At 36.3% G+C, this 20,334-nt stretch overlaps 2 protein-coding genes across 2 annotated transcripts; one reads left to right on the forward strand and one right to left on the reverse strand.

Annotated features, from left to right (window-relative positions):
* Positions 1 to 1,108: 1,108 nt before the first annotated feature.
* On the reverse strand, positions 1,109 to 5,987 carry LOC103435330 (DNA replication licensing factor MCM6-like). Its single transcript, XM_008373715.4, has 17 exons — positions 5,633 to 5,987; positions 5,406 to 5,528; positions 5,150 to 5,312; positions 4,845 to 5,038; positions 4,544 to 4,739; positions 4,368 to 4,445; positions 3,956 to 4,185; positions 3,760 to 3,874; positions 3,456 to 3,530; positions 3,232 to 3,372; positions 2,870 to 3,073; positions 2,636 to 2,797; positions 2,498 to 2,553; positions 2,288 to 2,328; positions 2,035 to 2,160; positions 1,615 to 1,745; positions 1,109 to 1,502 (listed from the first exon to the last, which is right to left on the reverse strand). Exons 1-17 carry the CDS (start codon positions 5,860 to 5,862, stop codon positions 1,314 to 1,316), a joined length of 2,454 nt encoding a protein of 817 aa, XP_008371937.2. The 5' UTR covers positions 5,863 to 5,987; the 3' UTR covers positions 1,109 to 1,313.
* A 6,477-nt stretch (positions 5,988 to 12,464) lies between these two features.
* On the forward strand, positions 12,465 to 13,873 carry LOC103435329 (probable purine permease 4). Its single transcript, XM_008373714.4, has one exon. It carries the CDS (start codon positions 12,514 to 12,516, stop codon positions 13,768 to 13,770), a length of 1,257 nt encoding a protein of 418 aa, XP_008371936.2. The 5' UTR covers positions 12,465 to 12,513; the 3' UTR covers positions 13,771 to 13,873.
* Positions 13,874 to 20,334: the final 6,461 nt, after the last annotated feature.

Below are 20,334 nucleotides of genomic sequence, written 5' to 3' on the forward strand. Positions count from 1 at the left end.
AAGAGGAAAATAGTATTTGCAAATCAGTTAATACATAGATCAAATATACACGTTACTAGCTCAGAATTATGTTTGATGCCTTAATAATGGCCTATAAACCATAATTAGATTGGACTTCAAAAATAATAATAATAAAACAATTAACAGTTGTCAGTAAATTACTAAATTTATAAGAATCAAATCAAACCAAAAGCAATCTAATTATTTTGAGTATTAAAAGTGGTAATGTTGTTGTTTATGAGGTATCTTATGAAAGTTGGTGGAGTTACAGAATTCTCCTTCAAGACAGACCCACAATTTAGGCCTTATTAATTTAGTTTTATAAAAATAATAATTAGTGAATAAAATTTATTATATTTGAATTAAAATAATGTTTTGCCCAAAACAATTAGAATAATATTTGCTTATGTTGTAATCCACATCCAATTATCCATTTATAATTTATTAGATAAGTGCTCATATGGTACCGTAGGAGTAGGAGATGTGATGTTAATTGTCCTCATTTGTCTCCAAATGATAATTTGGATGAAGTACTGATAAAACAGGATGAAGTAAATTTGTAAGCGACATAGTTATTTGTGTCGTTTTCATACGCTATATACCCTAACAATTTAAGGCCAATTGTTTTTGTTACCCATTGAATGTAGACGTCTTTGTTGAATATCGGATTTTATCTGTAGAATTTCTGTTTTGTCATTTCGATTGAAAGGAAAAAGGTTAAGTGGTCTTCGTCAATGGCTTCCTGTATTCCAGAAGACAAAGGATGACGTAGAGGGAACCGTTTGAGTGCAAAACTCTATCTAAAATAACATAACATAATCATCAACTATGTCACTCTGAAAACGAAAGTCATTGGCTTAGAACATTATAAGCCTTCACTAATTAACATTTTGCTTTGATTCCCTAAAGAGGAGAAATTCTTCGGTGCGCACAACAGCACTAAAAAACGGATGAAACCTATATGCAGAGGGTCTCACCCGTTACTAATGTGTTGTCTTATCCAACAAGCAGCACGATAGATCTTAACCTCAAGAAGAAGCCTCTACTTCTCTTATTAAAGCAAACATGAAACCGTCAATCTGTCATCATGCATTTGTAAAGACCATAATTCACGTCATAAAGTAGTTCATTTCATTAGTAAAATGGGTGAAAGTACAATACAAACGTTTGAGCTCTAGTGAATTACCGATGGCTCTCGGTAATTTTGCCGCATAAACTTGGCTCAAAATTGAGCTACAAATCACATTCGGCTGATTGTGAACTTAAGAACGGTTGATGATTTGATGGTTTCCTACTCGAATAGTATCACCAGATCAATCTATGACATAGTTGGGATTCACAGTCAATATTCTTTCTTTTCTAGATTTTTTTGATGGTTGCCCTGCACCTGCACCTTCACCTTCACCTTCGCCTTGACCTACACCTTCGCCTTCACCCTCGCCTTCTGCTGCTTGCCTACCATCATCTAGTACTATCAAATGTCCTTCTCTTGTTATCAACCACTGCATTTCACATGTTTATTTTTCTCTTTAAGTAAAAGATAACAGCTATTATGTCCGGTTAATATAGCAATATTCACACTAACACTGGGGTGCAAGACAACGGTACTCTTACCTCTATGATGGCACTGATTATGGTGACTTCACGCTCTGCCTCCTCCTTGGAACTGTAAGCATTTTTCTCGTCCTGCTGTCTCACATACCATTCAATCAAGTCCCTCTGCCTCATTCCAGCCAGCCCTGTCCCTGAACCAGGAACCCTCTAATTCTTTAAAGAACTTCCAAGAAAACGAATTGCTTGGTATTAATTACAAATAAAGGTTAGAGTCCATTTGGAAGAAGTGATTTCAAATCTAGGGGTTCAGTTAATGTTCTCGAGTTGGATTGATTGACGGGACTATCACAATGCATAAACATCTGTATTTAGTGATTTATACAGAATTGGAACCAACACTCCAAAGGAAAGCTGATCTAACATTCCATGATTAACTACAAGTTAACAAGAAAATAAAAATAAAAAGGGTAGATGCCATACCGGTTTGCCTAACATCTTCTTCATGCTGTCTAAGACGCAAGACAAGGGCCTGGGCAATCCTCTGAAAGTATTCATCACTTACTTTAATCTTTCCTTGGTCTGCTGCACCATCATCATTTGCTACACCTATTACCCACATAAAGTGATCATGTTAAGATAAAGTTTGAAGAAAGCGTAAAATAAAAGAACAAAAGGTCTTATAATAATGCCAGCATCCTCAGAGGCTGCCTCAGCTTTGGCATTTGATCATCACCTTGATCAAAATCGGACAGATCGATCTCACTAGACTCCACACTGAATGACAAAAGAAAACGCAAGTTATTGACACAAAGCCTCTGAATTTGGAGTGTGAGTGTGTGTGTGTGTGTGTGTGTGTGTGTGTGTGAGAGAGAGAGAGAGAGAGAGAGAGAGAGAGAGAGACGATACGAGAGGAGGATATTCAACAGTGTCATAGATTTCATACCTGATCACTGACGTTTTCAGCAATCTCACTGCTAAACGGACATGGGCTGGTTTTACCTGTAAGAATTATTTGTTAAGAGTAAAAAAATTTGTATCTTATCTTAAACCCTGATAAATAACTTGCCACAGCATTAGGCACCTGAAGGTCTAAATGACTTCGAGCAATGGCTTCGGACAATCTGATCAACGCCTCTAGTTGCCTAACTGTCATGCGATAAGCAACTCTACTACCAGGAGCAGTATCACCTCTTCTGAGAGCAACATAAGACTCCACCAACAGCTTCCTAGCATCTGAGTTTAACTGCATGATTTATTTCAGCTATCAGATACAGAGAGAGAAGAGAGGGAGGGCGGAGGGAGGAGGTTATGGTACCTTAGGTTTCAGAGTTTTAGCAAATGCAATATAACGTTTTAGCTGTGCAGTGCTGAATTCAGGAGTGAGTGCCTCTTCGCGCTTTTGATGCACTCTTACAATGTGGTGAGCAATGTGGTAATCAGTTTGATCATCTGGGTCATCAATCATAACATATACCAGATCAAACCTTGAGAGGATAGGTGGAGGAAGAGCCACATTATACTGAAAAAACACAAACAAAAAGGTGATAAGTCCATAGCCTCCATACAGAAAATCTATAAAACATTTCTATTTCAAAATAATTTTGTCTACGGAACATCACACACGGGAACAGCCCTGCACTTATTAAAACAACTATAAAGTTTCAAGCATATACAAACCTTGAGTGGTTTAGATTTATCATAACGGCCGCCTGTGGGGTTAGCAGCAGCAAGAATTGATGTTCGAGCATTCAGTGTTGCCTGTATTCCTGCTTTTGTAATGCTTATTGTCTGTTGTTCCATTGCCTCATGAATCGCAACCTAAAGCCCACTTGTCAGATAATGATAGTTGCCATATGCATCTATCTTAAGTAAACGACTTGCACCAACAATAAAAAAATTACCTGATCCCTAATGTCCATTTTGTCAAATTCATCAATGCAACAAATACCATTGTCAGCAAGCATTAAGGCACCTGCCTGAAATGAAATCACAGTTGACATATCAGCAATTCTGGAAACAGATTGACCAAGTGATTGCCAAAGGAAATAGGAAGCAAAGGTATGTACTCCCTCACAATTCACAAAAAAAAAGACAAAATCAACCTGGAAATGCAGCACTGAAAATCTAATATAGGAGCCACAATTCCATAGAAACAAATAAATATGTGCAAAATGGTTAATAAGCATCCATAAATTTTAATGCTACCTCAATACAAAATTCTCCTGTTTCTGGTTCTTTGGCAACAGTTGCAGTTAAACCAGCAGCAGAGGAGGATTTCCCAGAAGTGTAAACGGATCTTGGAACTATTCCTGCCGTATACCTGCAGTGATAGAACAACATAAAAAATATTAGTGTCTACAAACTAGGGGAACTGAAATCATATGCAGCAGAAGAGACATACTTTAGGAACTGGGATTTTGCGCAACTCGGGTCTCCAACAATACAAACATTGATGTCTCCTCTCAAGTTGATGCCTTCATGAGTAAACTTGTGGACACCACCAAGGAGCATAAGCAGAATTGCACGCTTGATGTCTTGATGACCAAATACAGTTGGGGCAATGCTATCAACAAGCTTATTGAAGAAATCAGGGGTATTCCTCATTCTTTGAACTTCGTCTTTCTCTTCTTCCTGCCAATGTGTTCCCAAAAATACTAAATATGTATGCAGAGGTCCAAAACATAGTGACGTTCTAGTTACGAACAATAGCCAGATGAGAAGGATCAAAAGTAAAATCAGAAATGACAATGAGCAACAACAACTAGAGACTGGCAGATAGATAAAAAGCACAAAAGATTGTATCACGGACTGACAGTGAACTGCTGGTTGTCATCGTCGTCAGCATCCTTCTTTCTATTCCGGACATCAGTATCCTGTCTACCATCAGAAATCTGAAGGAAAATAACCAAAATGCAATTGTAAAGTACAGAACATGGAAATAAACCAATCACATAACCAGAAATACTAATAAAACTACTCAATGGCAAACCTGAACTGAATTTGCAATAAAGGCAAGGCGATAGGAGAGGTCTCTCACTCCCAATGCTTTAAGACCCCTCACTCCTTCATGTCCAGCCATAGAACCATTGCGCTGGGATGCTTGTCGAGAACACTCTGCTCTGTCGCCAGGGGAGGCCAATGCCATTATGTCTGGTATGACAACCACTGTGCCTGTGAAAATGACCCTACAAGTGCCCAAAATGAAACAGATGTGTAGCAGAGATACATGCTATAAGTATGGTGAAGAGAAAACACAGTTGAAATCAAGAAAAGGGTGTGAGTTTGATTACGTATCACCGGCCCTGGCCTTCTCAACAATCTCATGGCGGATAATAACATCCAGTGATCTGGGAAGGGAGCCCGCAGGTATCTCTTTGGACGTCTCCTGCATTCGTACCCTCTGCCAGTCTGCAAATTTACTCTCTTGCCGAAGCAACGCCCACCTTGCTCTATTAGAGCATGTGGCATTGACACAGATTGTTGGCTTTGAACCCACAATTAATACAAAAAATCAATCACCCCACCGGAATGCTCAAAACAAACATTGAACTAATGGATAAAAAACAATTGGGTCATTAAATGTAAGCTGACTGACCTCAGTGTACTTGAATTGTTGTTCGACATTCTTGATGACGCCTCCGCACTCCAAGCACTTGAATGTCCCGTGGAGTAGCTCCGGTCGAACCTCACTGGTCCGAGTCACCACTCCTTTCACTGATACCAATTTCCCAATTTCTGCTGTGGTCAATTCCCTCAACCTAGAATGAAAAAATTCAATTACTTTACAATTCCAATTTGGAAGCTCAGTCAAATTATGTACTATTAATTAAAGAAATCAATAAAAAGCACACCTCTTGGAGACGGGGAGGTTGAAGAATGCGACATTGATGTCCTTGTTCGTATCGTCGGAGATGAAGTTTGGGCGGAGCTGCGTCACGAATGTCTTGCAAGCGTTCTTCAAATAGGGCTCAAACCTAATCAATCAAACAAAAAGTCGACCAATTTTGAGTGAATACACAAATCAATCAAGTTGGTGGGATTGGGGGATTTAGGGTTTGGGTTTTTCCAGAAAATGAACCTGAGAAACTCGTCGGAAATGGCCTTCTGGAGGAGATTGTTGAAAACCATGACGTGGGAGAAGTCGATGAACATGATGCTGGACTCATTGGCGGCCATGGCTTCGATCTCCGCCTCGTAATACGCCTCTCCTCCTCCGCCGGGGATCCTGAAGTTCTTGAGGAACTCGACGAAGATGGACTCTACCCTCACCGCCTTCTCGTCCACCAAGTATCCGCCATAAGCCTCCATTTTTGCTTCCTCGCAGTCTCGGATTCTCAGTCACTTCTCTCACTTGTAGATTCTCTCTCTCCTCTTTCTCTGGAGTTTCCTTCTCACTCAGTGCCGCTTTCTGGTTTCTGGCGCCAAAATAAAACTGCCCCCACAACGCCTTCCCGCCAAAAAAAACCACCTAACAATTTGGGCCAACTTCATAAAATGGGCCTCCATCACCATTTTCCACTAGTCCAATACAAATTTGAATGAGGGGGTATAAAATTTGTAAATGCGCAAAACAATTTGTTTGCAACTTTAGTACTTCCAATTATTTACAAGTGTGAGTTAGGTTAATTGGCAATGCTTGTCCCTTTGTACTTAAGATTTTGTTTATCATGCTAATCAACGACTTTCAGTCGCCCTCATGTATTGAGCGAACATCCTTCACATTGCTACGCAATATTCTACATTCAAGGGAAGTTGGATAATTTACTCTGGGAAAGGAGGATGGGGCTAGGCCACACAATGGATTAGCTACTTATTAGGCGTTGAACTCAATACAAATATAATACGTCATCGTCATTCGTGTGTGTCAAACCTTAGACATCCACGTGAAATCAGTTTCTCAGTCATTGCTTATGGTTTATGATGCTAAAATGAGACCCAAGTACCAGCCCAATGCCTTTCTCGCGCTTAAACACTTTATACGACTAATTATCTATCGGCCCAATACCTTTTGATGGGCCTTTAATTTTGTCTCCCGTACCCAATTTCTGTAACATCCCACATCGCCCAAGGGAGTAATCCTTAAATGTATATTCTCATCCCTACCTATCACGAGGCCTTTTGGGAGCTCACTGGCTTTGGGTTCCGTAGGAACTCCGAAGTTAATCGAGAATGAGGCCAGAGCACTCCCAAGATGGGTGACCTACTAGGAAGCACTTCCAGGATGGGTGACCCACTAGGAAGCACTTCCAGGATGGGTGACCCACTAGGAAGTTGCTCGTGAGTTCCCAGAAACAAAATCGTGAAGGCGTGGTTGAGGCCCAAAGCGGACAATATCGTGCTACGGTGGTGGAGGGGCTCGAGAAGTGGTCCGCCCCGAGTCGGGATGTGACAAATGGTATCAAAGCCAATCCATGGCCGAAAGTGTGCCGATGAGGACGTCGATCCCCTAAGGGGGGTGGATTGTGACATCCCACATCGCCCAAGGGAATGATCCTTAAATGTATATTCTCATCCCTACCTAGCATGAGGCCTTTTGGGAGCTTACTGGCTTCGAGTTCCGTAGGAACTCCAAAGTTAAGCAAGAAGGAGGCCAGAGCATTCCTAGGATGAGTGACCCACTAAGAAGTTGCTCGTGAGTTCCCAAAAACAAAACCGTGAGGGAATGGTAAACCCAAAGCGGACAATATCGTGCTACGATGGTAGAACGGGCCCAGGATGTGGTAGACTCGGGCCGGGATATGACAAATTGTATCAGAGCCTAACCCTGGTCGTGGTGTGCCGATGAGGCCGTCGGGCCCCTTAAAGGGGGTGGATTGTAACATCCCACATCGCCCAGAGGAGTGACCCTTAAATGTATTTTCTCATCCCTACCTAGCACGAGGCTTTTTGGGAGCTCACTGGCTTCGAGTTTCGTAGGAACTTCGAAGTTAAGTGAGAAGGAGGCCAGAGCACTCCCAGGATGGGTGACCCACTGAGAAGTTGCTTGTGAGTTCCCATAAACAAAACCGTGAGGGCGTGGTCGGCACTCAAAGCGGACAATATCGTGCTACGGTGGTGGAGTGGACCCGGGAAGTGGTCCGCCCCGGGTCGGGATGTGATAATTTCCATAGCTTTCGAGTTTTTTTTTTTTTTTTTGTGGCTAATATTTATTTTATACAGGTTATTTTTCATTTTCTAGGACTGGAAAATACACTATTTTATTTACAATTGACAATTTCCGATTTGTCTTTTTGGTTATAAGGAGGCAAATCCGTACACAGAACTCACTTTTTAAGATGGATTAGTAATCCAATCTTAAGTGAATAGAGAATCCTTTTGAAATGTCGGTTGGTGTCGACTTTATTTTCCACCAAGGCCTTTTGTTTCCCTCATTTCTTTTGGGTCAAGCATTATTTTCCCTAATTGGAAATATAGTTAATGAATGAAAGGCGGATGTATTTACAACTTCCATGAATGAATTTACCAAAGAGAAATGCTAAGGTTTAATGAAAAAAGAAGAAGAGAGAAATGCAAAGGAGACTCTTAAAGAAGACTCTTCATGGACTCTCTACCACCTTACAGTTTAACGTCAATTCCTGTGTCAAGATTATAAAACATTGTACTGAAAACATGAAGTGATAGAGTCTCACTTTGAAAGAGTTCCCTTATAATTTCTCATGTACAAAAAAACGACTTAGGAGATGTCAAAAATCCTAGATCAAATGTCATTGTGCATATTTGACATCAAAAATCTTTACAACCGAAGTGTTATTTGCTGACTTGATTTGAAGGCTTTGTAATTAGAAGTTAAATTTGACATCAATGTCAAATTTATTTTTAATTTATTTAAATGGTCGGTTCTTTATTCCACTAATATTTCAACAAATAAAAATTTTGTTTCAACATTTTTTGTAACAATTACAATCATTTAGACCTCTATTTTAATAAGAAAATAACATTTGACATTTCGGTTGTAGAAGTATAAAATTTAACAAAAAACTTCAGATTACCACATCAACCATCAATTTTAAATTTAATTATTATAATTTGACATTTCTTTTAAAAATGTTCTTACCTGCAATTTGAATCATTCATGAATTAATCACCAAATATGAATGAACGAAGCAGAAAATGAGCCTGGCTATATTCAAAACATGCAAATTAAATTCTAGGTCTGCCTGCAGCTGCCTGCCATTTGTAGAGGTTTTATTATGAACCTTATCTTATCAATACTAAGACCTACTTCTGAAATTGGCGGAGCTTATCAGTCATTGCTGCCTAATTTAATTATATTATTTACTTTTAAGCTTATTGATGAAACATTTGCTCTATATTAATTTTAAAAATATTAAAAAGATAAATTTTAATTGTGAGTAATGTTAAGGCAGATCAAATTTTTAGACTATATTTTTTTGCAAAGTAAGAACAATGTTGCATACGATAGACGTTTCTTCCAAACCCTTACAAAGTAGGGAGCCTTGTTGGTTTGAATGCGCCATTTATTTGTAAATTATGTGATATGTAATCAACAGAAAATCGACATGATAATTAACAGTTAAGTAATAATTCAATTATCAACAAACATAATATATGATTTGCAAAATATAATTAAATTAATGACCTTTCCCTTTATTAATTGATAAAAACTGCATTAAGTACAATCACTTGAAAGAAAAAGACATTACTAGCTAGAGTAGCCACTTTCTTAGTTCTTGCTATAGCTCGATGGCCTGCGAAGCTTTGTCTCGTACATATATAATTGCTCAATCTATGATGCGCCTACTCTATGCAATAAAAGTATATCATAGTTGGAATTATAATTTAGGGTATTGTGGAAGTCTGCCGAATGCACTCACTCTTTCATTTTCATTGTTTCGGATCGGATGCACCCATTTTACATTGAGAAAAAAAGAATATGATAGCATTGAGAAAATTAGGTGCATTGACAAATCATAAATAGGACAAATGTATGGGTGGTTTATAGCAGCATTCTAAATAAAAAATATTATATTTTTCTAAGATTCTAAAAGGCGTTAGACGTTACTAAGAAATCTAGCCCTTAAGTGTCTAGACGGTTTTTCAAATTTTAATTAAATTTATTATATAACACATTAATAAATGTCTACTTATGCTTTAGAAAAATACTCAATTATATTGAGATACATAAATTGAAAAATAAAATGACATATAAAGTATAGAGTATTAAAAAAGTCTCTTACATTTTATTGAAAAAATAAATTGCAAAATAAAAGTTATTTATTTTCTGTCTAAATGAGTCGTGACCTAAATGGGCATCTAGGAAGATTTAGACGCTATATCTTAATTTTCAAACGCCTAGAAATTAACCAAAATGATAGCTAGACGCTTAACGCTATACGGGGATTTTAGAGTAGTGGTTTTTCTTAATGCACTAAACTATCTTATTATCATATTTGTTATTTTTTTTATTAAACTAAAATCGCTGTCTATAAAATTCAAACTTAGAACCTCCTCAGTTGACTTTATTTATTTTTGGAAGATATTCTAACCTAACTAATCTTATCTCAGGTTCTGAATTAGTCTAGAATCTAGCTAAATACCCTATAACGTATAATGCTGCACGAAGTTCATCACTTCGCTTCATCGAGCTTAATAGGCTTCCCCTTTAAGGCAAAAAATTGTTGAGAGTTGTGCCACATCGGTAAATGATAAAGTTTACTATGTGTTTATATGATCTTGTACTACTCCTCATATTACCAATTGATTTTATGGTGGAACCTCAATTTTCTTCATAGTATCAGAGCAGGTTGTCCACGTGTGAAGCCCAACGGCCACACGCGCTCCACGTCACCCAGTTGTTGTCCACATGTAGGCTTGAAAATCCACCACACGTGCTGGGGCGTGTTGACAGTTGTCCCATATCAGTGAAGGACAAGGTTTGCTATGTACTTATATGATCTTTAGCTAATTCTCATATTGTCAATTAATTTTATAATGGAATTTTAACTTTCTTTAAAAACATCGTGATTCATGATGAGAAAACGTTTAATGTTCACTGATGATACGTAACTGCTAACTACATCCAGTTCAAACTATTAATTCAATCCTACTCCCCAAAAAATCCCAGTTAACCACCAATATTGGCAATCCTTATCCGAAGTTGGGGTCTAGGGCATCATCGAGCCTAGGCATGCATGCAAGAAAGTAACGCATGCTTAAGAGTTAAAACACGTGTCGAAAAACCCACCAAACCCTGTCGTAACTGGAAATCTGAAAGTCTAGGCACTTGGAAATATGCAACCTCTTGTTCCTCGTGTGACTCAGATTTGGCAATGCATGCATGAGGAAGTGCTAAGTGGAGGCCACGAGGAGAACGAGAAGCGTACAATTAATTTTAGACATTTCAAGACTTCAAGTCATAACAAAAGGACATTCTCGGTTCTCCCTCTCTTTTTCCAACTTTTTTGTTTGTTTACTCAATTTGATTTCGTATTCTCATTTTTTTTTTAGGCATCCGTTCCAAGACTTTAAGTCATAACAAAAGCACATTCTTTCTCTCTCTCTGTCTCTCTTTTTCAGCTCCTTTATTTGCTTAAAGAGATGATTTTTGCACACTTTTTATTTTTATTTTTTATATATGCATCTGTTCCATCAAGTCATAACAAAAACACATATTCTCTCTCTTCCAGCTCCTTTGTTTATTTACAGGATGTGATTTTCATACATTTATTGTTAGATAATGTTAGAGAGGTCAAAATTTTAAACTAAATTGGCAAACTAAATAATGTATCACCAATTGAAAATAAGTATGTCAATCAACATTTAAGTAATAAATAATAATCGAATCATTAATATCCACATCATTTGATTTACAAAATTTAGTTTAAAATTTTGTCTCCTTAGCATTACCCTTTAATTTTTTATATGCATATTCTTATTTATTTACTGCTTTTGAATTATGTAAATTAGAATAAAATATTGTTTAAAAAAAAAATCGCACATATAGATTGCATGGTAAATTAAGAGAAGACAATATCAATGCAAATAGTCGAGAAATAATTAATGCCACCTCTTCTTCGTCGTGACTCATATTTGGCATTGCATGCATGAGGATGTGCTAAGTGGAGGCCACAAGGAGAACGGGAAGCAGACAATTAAACATAGCCGTTTCGAGACATGAAGTCGTAACAAAAGCACATTATCCACCTCTGGTCTTTGAAAGTTTGATCGGGACTTTTTTTTTTCTTCACAAATTGTTGTGGACAGTCTTGGCGAAATGAAAAAAAAAATTGTTATAACGAGTTGAATATACGAACTAAAACACTTTAGGAAAAAAAAAAGTAAGCATTTTAAATGTTAAGGGGATTCTGTCAAGATTGAGACTCTCTGTCATCTTATGTTTTTGCACAATATTTATAATGTTGGCACATGAATTGACTTTAAATTATAAGATAATAGAGAGTCTATGAAAAATCTCACTTTTGAGAAAGTCCCCTCTTACATTTCTCCTTAATTGAATATATACAATGTACTTTTATAAATTTATGTAAAATACTTATTAATATTCTCAGATTTCTATAAACTTTCTTTTAAGTTTTAGAAAATCTTGATTCAATGTATACCTGAATTTTTTAAATTTTCTCAGATATCTCAAGTGAATACATCTTTGTTCTTTAGCAGTTCATATTAAATAATGTGATGATTAATAGTTTGATTCTTTAATAATTTAAATAAAAAATTTAATCATCAATCATCACATCGTGTGGTTTATAAAATATAAATAAAAAAGTTAGTCTCTCCTAGTTTTTTTTTTTTTAATTTTTATAATGCGTTTTTTAACTTTCTTTAAAACAAGCTGACTCTAAATGGAGACATTCGGATTTTGAGTGAAAAGATAAATACCACTGAAATTCTAAATCCACACTATATATACCTTTCTCGTTAAAAAGAGTTTCACCTCCTCATACCTCTTCAGTCTCTTCCCTGTCTAATTTACATTTAATGGAGAGTGTAGTCCAAACTTCACCCATGAACTCCCCCAATCCCCATAACCACCATGATCATGGCTGCCCCACCCTCATCACCACCAACCACCACATCCCACAAACCAGAACCAATTCATCATCATTCTTGATCAACAACAACACCACAACACAACTGAGCAACAAAGGCTTGATGATCAAACCCAACAAGCGCTCCATGCCTCTCCTTGTGATCAATTACTTGTGCCTCTTCATTGGATCAGTCTCTTCAAGCCTGCTCTCAAAGTACTATTTCATCCACAAAGGCTCAAGCATTTTGGTGTCAACGTGGGTTCAATGCTCTGGCTTCCCTCTCCTCCTTCCATTTATTTTCATTCCTTATTATCTCCTCCATTGCACCCAAAGAAAACCCTTCTCTCACTTCACCCCCAAAATCTTAGTCCTGTCAATTCTCATAGGTCTTATGCTGGGTCTAAACAACTTCCTCTTCTCTTGGGGTAACTCCTATTTACCAGTCTCCACCTCCTCCCTCCTCCTCTCCTCCCAACTTGTTTTCAATCTCATCCTCTCTGTAATTATTGTCAAGCAAAAAGTAACTTTCTCAAATCTCAATTGTGTTATCCTCCTCACCCTAAGCTCAGTCCTACTGGCTTTGGGGTCCAACCATGACAAGCCACATGGCCTGACACGTGGCAAGTATTTCTTAGGGTTCTTCTCAACAATTGGGGCAGGCTTGCTGTTTGCTCTGTATCTCCCGGTCATGGAGAAGATATACAGCAAGGTTTACTGCTACGCCATGGTGATCGAAATGCAGCTGGTGATGGAGGCTGCGGCCACGGTGTTGGCCACGGTCGGGATGGCCTTGAAAGGCGGGTTTCGCGAGATGAAGGTGGAGAGCGCGAGGGTGTTTGACAAAGGAGAAAACGTGTATTGGGTGACCGTGTGGTGCAACGTGGTGACGTGGCAGCTTTGCTTCATGGGGACAGCCGGCATGGTGTTCTTAACCTCTTCGTTGACCGGTGGGATTTGCATGACGGCGTTGATGGGGATGAATGTGTTGGGAGGCGTTTTGGTGTACGGGGATTCGTTTGGGGGCGTGAAGGTGGTTTCCACTTTCTTGTGTGGATGGGGTTTCTGTTCTTATGTATACGGCCTTTACATCAAAGCTAGAGATATTAGGGAAGAAGGCGGTGGTGAAGGAGGAGATGGAGACAAAGAAGGAACCCACCAAGAGATAGAGATGGATGTGCATAAAGTAAATGATAGTAGTGTTTAATTTAAAACTTTTATGATGCTTTTGGCGAAAATTGGAGTTGAGTTTTTTGTTTGTTTTTTAGAAAAATTTGGATGTGTGAAATCAATGCTTAATTGCTCAAGTACATAGTTGTCTACTATCATTTTCAATTTGCCTTATCATTTTAACACTAAAGTCCATTAAATCACATCTTATCTAGTTTCTACTGAATTTTTTAGCTAATGTTACATCAATTATCCACAATCACTTATTCACAGCATACACCAATAAAATCCATTTACAATCTACACAAATCGACTACTTACCAACAATTGCTTACATGGGCACACTACAATTTGTCGGTGGAAATTTTTCACCGAGCATATGGTTGGATATTTTAAAGTTCCCTTTACAATAAACTATTTCAGAAGTTTAATTTAGATAGATTATCCTCACAAAATCTTGGAAAACAAATTTTAAAGGTGATCTCACATCAAAGTTAGGATGGATGATGGTTGTACATTCATTGCTTTTTATGTGTATTCCCCCACCACTCTTTGCACTCAAAGGAAAAAGTAAAGCTGAATATCAAACATCTACCAGTAGCAGATTGGGAGTATGCAGAGCCAAACGTTACACTAGGAATATAGAACGACTAAATGCCATGGTGCAAAGTGAGGACATTGTTAGTTTTGTTCATCCAATCTCACATTATCATGTATGATGTCGGACAATATTATATGGTTGGAATAATTGATTTGGTGGGATTCACTCATTGCACATACCCTAATTAGAGCGATTATGAATCTTTAAGGGGCACTAAGTTGATCACCTCATCACACCCACCTTTTCGAAAAATGGTCGATCATGAGCTTTTGTTTCTGAGTATTTTTATAATCTGAATATATTTATGCTGCTTATATAGTTAATTTTAAAAAATTGGTAGTGATCACAAGATGAAACGTGATTGACTATCATATAAAACTCTTATAAAATTAAGTTGATGATAATAAACTACAAATATATGTATAATTTTAGTGCTGATAGATAACTAGCTACTAAGGTATAGTGGCAACAATATCTCAAACTCGAATCTCGCGTTTCTCATTAAAAAAATAACATAGTGCATAGACATATGCAAACGGATCAAATACAAAGTTATGGCATATGTCATAATTGTGTTATTAATTAGATTTGAATTAGGAAACTATTATTTGTACTAGAATACAAATAATCATATGTACTCTTCTCTAAAATGAAAAAGAAAATGAGTACATAATAACTACCACCGATAAAAATTTCTTTAAATTATGACGATGTACAGATAAGCATCGATTTAGAATGAAAGATCAATCTCTAAATCTATAAATATATAGTATATATACTATTGCAATTTGGATAGATACAAAGGTTATTCGTTTGGATTCATCACGGCAATGAATCGATAATATATAATAAAACAAAGAAACGAAGATATAAAAAGAAAAGAAGCTAAGTAATGTGGGAAATGCACTTTTCGTTTTTTGTCCACAAATAATGTGGTTCCTCTCAAGTACAGTGTAGGGCAAAACATGGTGCAATCTTTACAAGTACACGCAGGATTAAACTATAAACTGAAAAAAGGTCATGCGAGTTGGAGATTTTCACTAACCTTCTTAAAAATCTATGCATGCTCAGACTGTTGGAGCTTGGAAATGTCCTTTCTGCAATCTAGTCCCACAGTTCGTTTGCATGAAAGAGATTTCTTGTTGGACGACATATGTATGGCTTTTAGCAGGGACTTCCACTTGCCAAAGAAAATGTTTAAGCCTATTATAGTGGGTAAATTTTTTGCAGATATGCATTAGAAAAGCATGTTGGATATTAGAAAAAAGCATAATCACTTAATTTTGTGTCTTTTTCTTGTAAAGAGAAGGCATTTGTAGCAGTATATTGTTGTCACAATCTAAATCCAAATTAATCCTTATCCCCTTACCATTTCCATAACAACTCATTAAGATATTTAAGGAGTGTTATTCACCCATTTTTTCATTTCAAAGAATTGGATGGTTTTTTCTTTCATTTCAAAGAAAATATATTTGTAATGACCTACAAAAAACAATGTATTTCAAATGATCCATAAGTTTATCTTTTCCCCTTAAAAATAATGAAATTAAACACCAACTAAAATCCTTAAACTAGATTCATAAGAATATCTGATGACATAGCTTGAAATTTAGCAAAAGGTAAGTTTTTTTTTTTGCCTAGTAACGGCATCTTCAATGGAAGATTCAAAATGCCTTGAAATGAGTCTTTTACATTTTTCTTTGCTGGAAAATTCTCTATTGGCGGAATGTAAATTATCCATCCTTGCCAGAAGATATGAATAAAGACATGTGTTTACATTCTTTTTTACATCTTTTTGGTGATGGATCCCACTAATCAAAGGTAGAAATTAAAAGAGATCTTAAATTTACATCATTCCCATTGGATTATAACATTCATTTGCATGTAATGGAAATATAAAATTAGATGTAAATATGATTTTTGCATCTCAATTTTACATTGTCCCATTAGAGATGCCCTAAAGCTTATTTTGCCTATTTCTCTTTTCTTACCTAGTAATTACTATCTAATCGACCAGACTACAATTTAATGGTTTATTGCTGGACATTACTATGGGTGTAATTGACTTGTCTTGGAGCTCATTTGGAAGTGCTCCTAAAATGACTAATTAATAACTCTTTTGGTAAAAATATTTTTGGAACCCATTCTTAGTAAAAATGTAAGTGAATTCTGAAAAAAAACATATACCTGATGCTTCTTGCAGGAAACACCTCAAGTACTTTTAAAATTTAAAAACATTTTCTCTATAAACGCTTTCAATCATTTTAAAAACGTTTTAAAAGACTCCTTAATTTTTTCAAGTGAAAACAAGCTAGTCCCTCTCATTAGCCTGCCTTTTGTTCGTCGTAGCTTTTAGATCGCTTTCTTATTGCTAAGTGGTGGGTCATAATAATTAAAAGTAAAAAACACTACAAACTAGAAAATAATATATTTTGAGGAAAAAAAAAAAAATTAAGATAGAGAGAGGTAGAGATCATAGAGGCGGATCTCCTTTTCTTATAGTTTAATCAGACCTATAACACAGTTTTAATCATTGTTTTACTCACAAGGGCTGTGAATATTTTCTAATATTTCCTTTTTCAAAATCATTCCTCTAAAACATATATATCCATCTGTCTTGTATATATATATATATATATAGGAGGGTGAAAATCGCCCCACAAAAAAAGGAATCCAATTTGACGCTTAAATTATTTAATCTCTTACATTATTAATTAAGGGAGCCATTTCCTAATTAGTATATAAGCAAATTTCTCATAATACAAAGTCAATCTTAGTATGCATGTATTTTTCGTTCATTAACTTGATAAAACAAAGATAGATCATGTCATGGAATGTATGGCTCGATGATTTGATTCCTCTTAATTTGTCTAATCTAATATATAGACGACTGATTTTTACTAAACAAAACAAAGGCAGGCACCTCTTCTGCTTTCTACATATCAAATTGGGTTTTCTTTTCCGTTCCAAGTTCCAATCAATGAGTGATACTAGAGAAACCATCTTTTTAAATCATATTTTGTAAATCCTATGTCGTGCCGGTTAGTGGTTGGAATTCTTCTTTAAATCATTAAAAATAGTAGTCAAATCATCAACTACCATATCATGTGGTTTACAAAACATGGTCTAAAAAGATGGCCTTTTTTAGGATTTTTCCTAAACGAATATGTATAAACATAGAAGATGCATGATTTAATGGAGAGACATAGGTGTCCATATGTCTACTTTTGATGTTAATATATGTCTACTTTTGATGATTAACAAAGTTAATATATATTTAAAGTAAAGAAGCCATTGATAATAAAACGTCAACGAAAGCATTTTTTTTTTCCAAATGTGAATCTCTGATTAATTTGGACGTTGCTTTGTTGCATGATATGATCTACGGTCTTTGCAATTTTATTCTCTTGGAAACCCATTATTTATAGACACCAAACAACGTACTAAGTACCAGTTTTATGAAAGTGTCTGTGTGTGAGAGAGAGACAGAGAAAGAAAGATCCACTTACAATGTTTGCACATTCTTGTAAGGAGATATATATGGCCATAACCGTGCCATTAAAGCAGTAATTAAGATATATATATATATATTACAAATGATTGTATGTATCTAACCCTAATTTATGACTTTACCCCTTAAGCAACTAATCCTGTCAATATATGAGATTATCTTTTTAGTAGACATCATGTCCATTACGTACTCATATACATATTTATAGTATACCAAGACAAAAGAACTAGATTGGCATGAAATAAAAGAAGCCAATGAATGTACTCTTGCTGTATATGCTTATTCTGTATTAGTGCCAAGACAAAGGTCTCTATATATTACATTCACAAGTTCGTACATGTTGCCAAATATGTGTTACTTATGAAGGAAATTGAAGTTCTACTATAAAATCAATGGGCAATATGAGAAGTAAACAACTTACTAATAAGTTCATGAAATGTCTTTTCTCCTATCAATGTCAAATTCATCTCAACACGTCCGCTTACATGTGGCGAACTTTCAAGCTTAACACATGGACAATACAAACAAACAAAGTGACATGGAGTGCACGTGGCTGTTAGGCTTCACACGTGAGACAACCTGCTCTGATAACATGAAGAAAGTTGAGGTTTTAATATAAAATCAATTAACAATATGGAGAACAGTCCAACTTATTTACAAGTATATGAAAGGTTCCTATCCCATTAATGTGAGATTCATTTAATTATATGCACGTACATTGTACAAACAAAAAGACATGAATAAAGTTGCAGATATGTATGCAGAACAACTCAGGTGGATCCAATTCGTCCTGTGAAATCCCATAGACAAGAGAAACTATTTGCTTAAATTCTCTCTTGTACAAAGCTTGTTGCCATTGTCTCCTCATATAGCCAATGGCCAAGAATTCTTCAATGGTGGCATTGTGCACATGCATGGCTGGTAGGACGTTCGAATATCATTTGTCAGAAATTCTGCATGCCGTGTTCTTCTCGTAAGTCTTCTCTATCCATCTATTCAAGATTTTCGAGATTTTAGGGGGAAACAAGAATGGAGAATTGGCTTCTTTGTTGTCAAAGACTCGAATGCTTTTTGTTTGATTCCAAATTAGTGCATATATAGTGGCAATTAGGAATATAATGCCTTTGAATTTGTTCCATATTTTTCAGTGCACGTGCTGCATATAATCATCATGCAACATCAATAAATTGAGTAATCTTGTCATTCCTTAAAATTCTTCCGTAAAATTTATTGGCAATATGAGTAGTAACCCAATTTACTTATAAGATCATGCAAGATCTCTCGTCCCATCAATTTGGAATTCATTCTCAACATGCCCCGTCATGTGACGAATTTTCAAACATAACGCGTGAACAACATAATGGGGTGACGTGAAGTCCGTGTGGCCGTTTAGCTTCACATGTTGGACTACATGCTCTAATACCATGAAAGAACTTGATGTTCCATCATAAAATCAATTGGTAATATGATAGTAGTCCAACTTACTTATAAGCTCATGCAAGGTTCTTATTTCCAACTGCCACTACATGGGCAATCCATCCCATCTGAGGATACATAAAATTTTACCCCAAAGCTTATGACGTATTAGAATAGCACTGTATTGATATCGATTTTGGATTATTAATCATAATTAATTTGGTTTGAATTTACTTTCCCTAAAATAAAAAAAAATAAAAAAACCAAACTTCGATGGTACAAGAAAATTTCGTTGATACGAAAAATAAAGTTACACTTAGTAAGGAAACATAAACCCTTCCTAAAACAAGAATTTAGTCCGAATTCACATTTCCACAATATTTAATATTTAATGTCAATATTGATGTGCTTTCATTTTTCACTTTCATTTCACGTGACACGTCCCAGTTTATCCTAAGACTAACAAGTCTGTCTATCATAATCAATCCTTCCAACTCCATGCCTGTCTGGTCGATTTGATAGGAGTGATTGCATTGTCTGTGACCAATTTTTTTTGCATTGTCTGTGACATCAGTGCATCCATGTTTCTTGAGGTTCAAGATGAGAAACTCATTAGGGGTTGGGGCTTTTAAAATTTTGCCCCGTATGATATGCTGTGGAGCACCTCAAATCTTGTCAGGCCCAACTATATAAGGGTCAATCAATGTACAAAAGCCCAACTTTACTTGATCCTTTATGAAAGGAGAAACGAAAAAACAAAAACAAAAAAAAAACCTAATGGTCAATTGGAGACAACGGCAAAATGAACCTTTCCCCAATTCTTTCTTGCCCTCACATCAAGGGAGAATTCTCTCCCTTCCTAATCTCTCTCCCTTTTCCTTTCCTTTTCCTTGAACGATTACGGTTAAGTCACATTAACATCTTATATTGATTTTTTTTTATAGAGACAATAAGACAAAAAATAAAGCGTGAGAGGAGGGGAGGAAAGGAAATGGGTATATGAGTGGACATAATCCTACTCCTCACATCAAATCCACGAGACTTTGCCAGGTACTGACCTCCGCTACGAACCA

This window comes from Malus domestica, chromosome 05 (assembly GCF_042453785.1).
Source record: "Malus domestica chromosome 05, GDT2T_hap1".
NCBI classification, from domain to species: domain Eukaryota; kingdom Viridiplantae; phylum Streptophyta; class Magnoliopsida; order Rosales; family Rosaceae; genus Malus; species Malus domestica.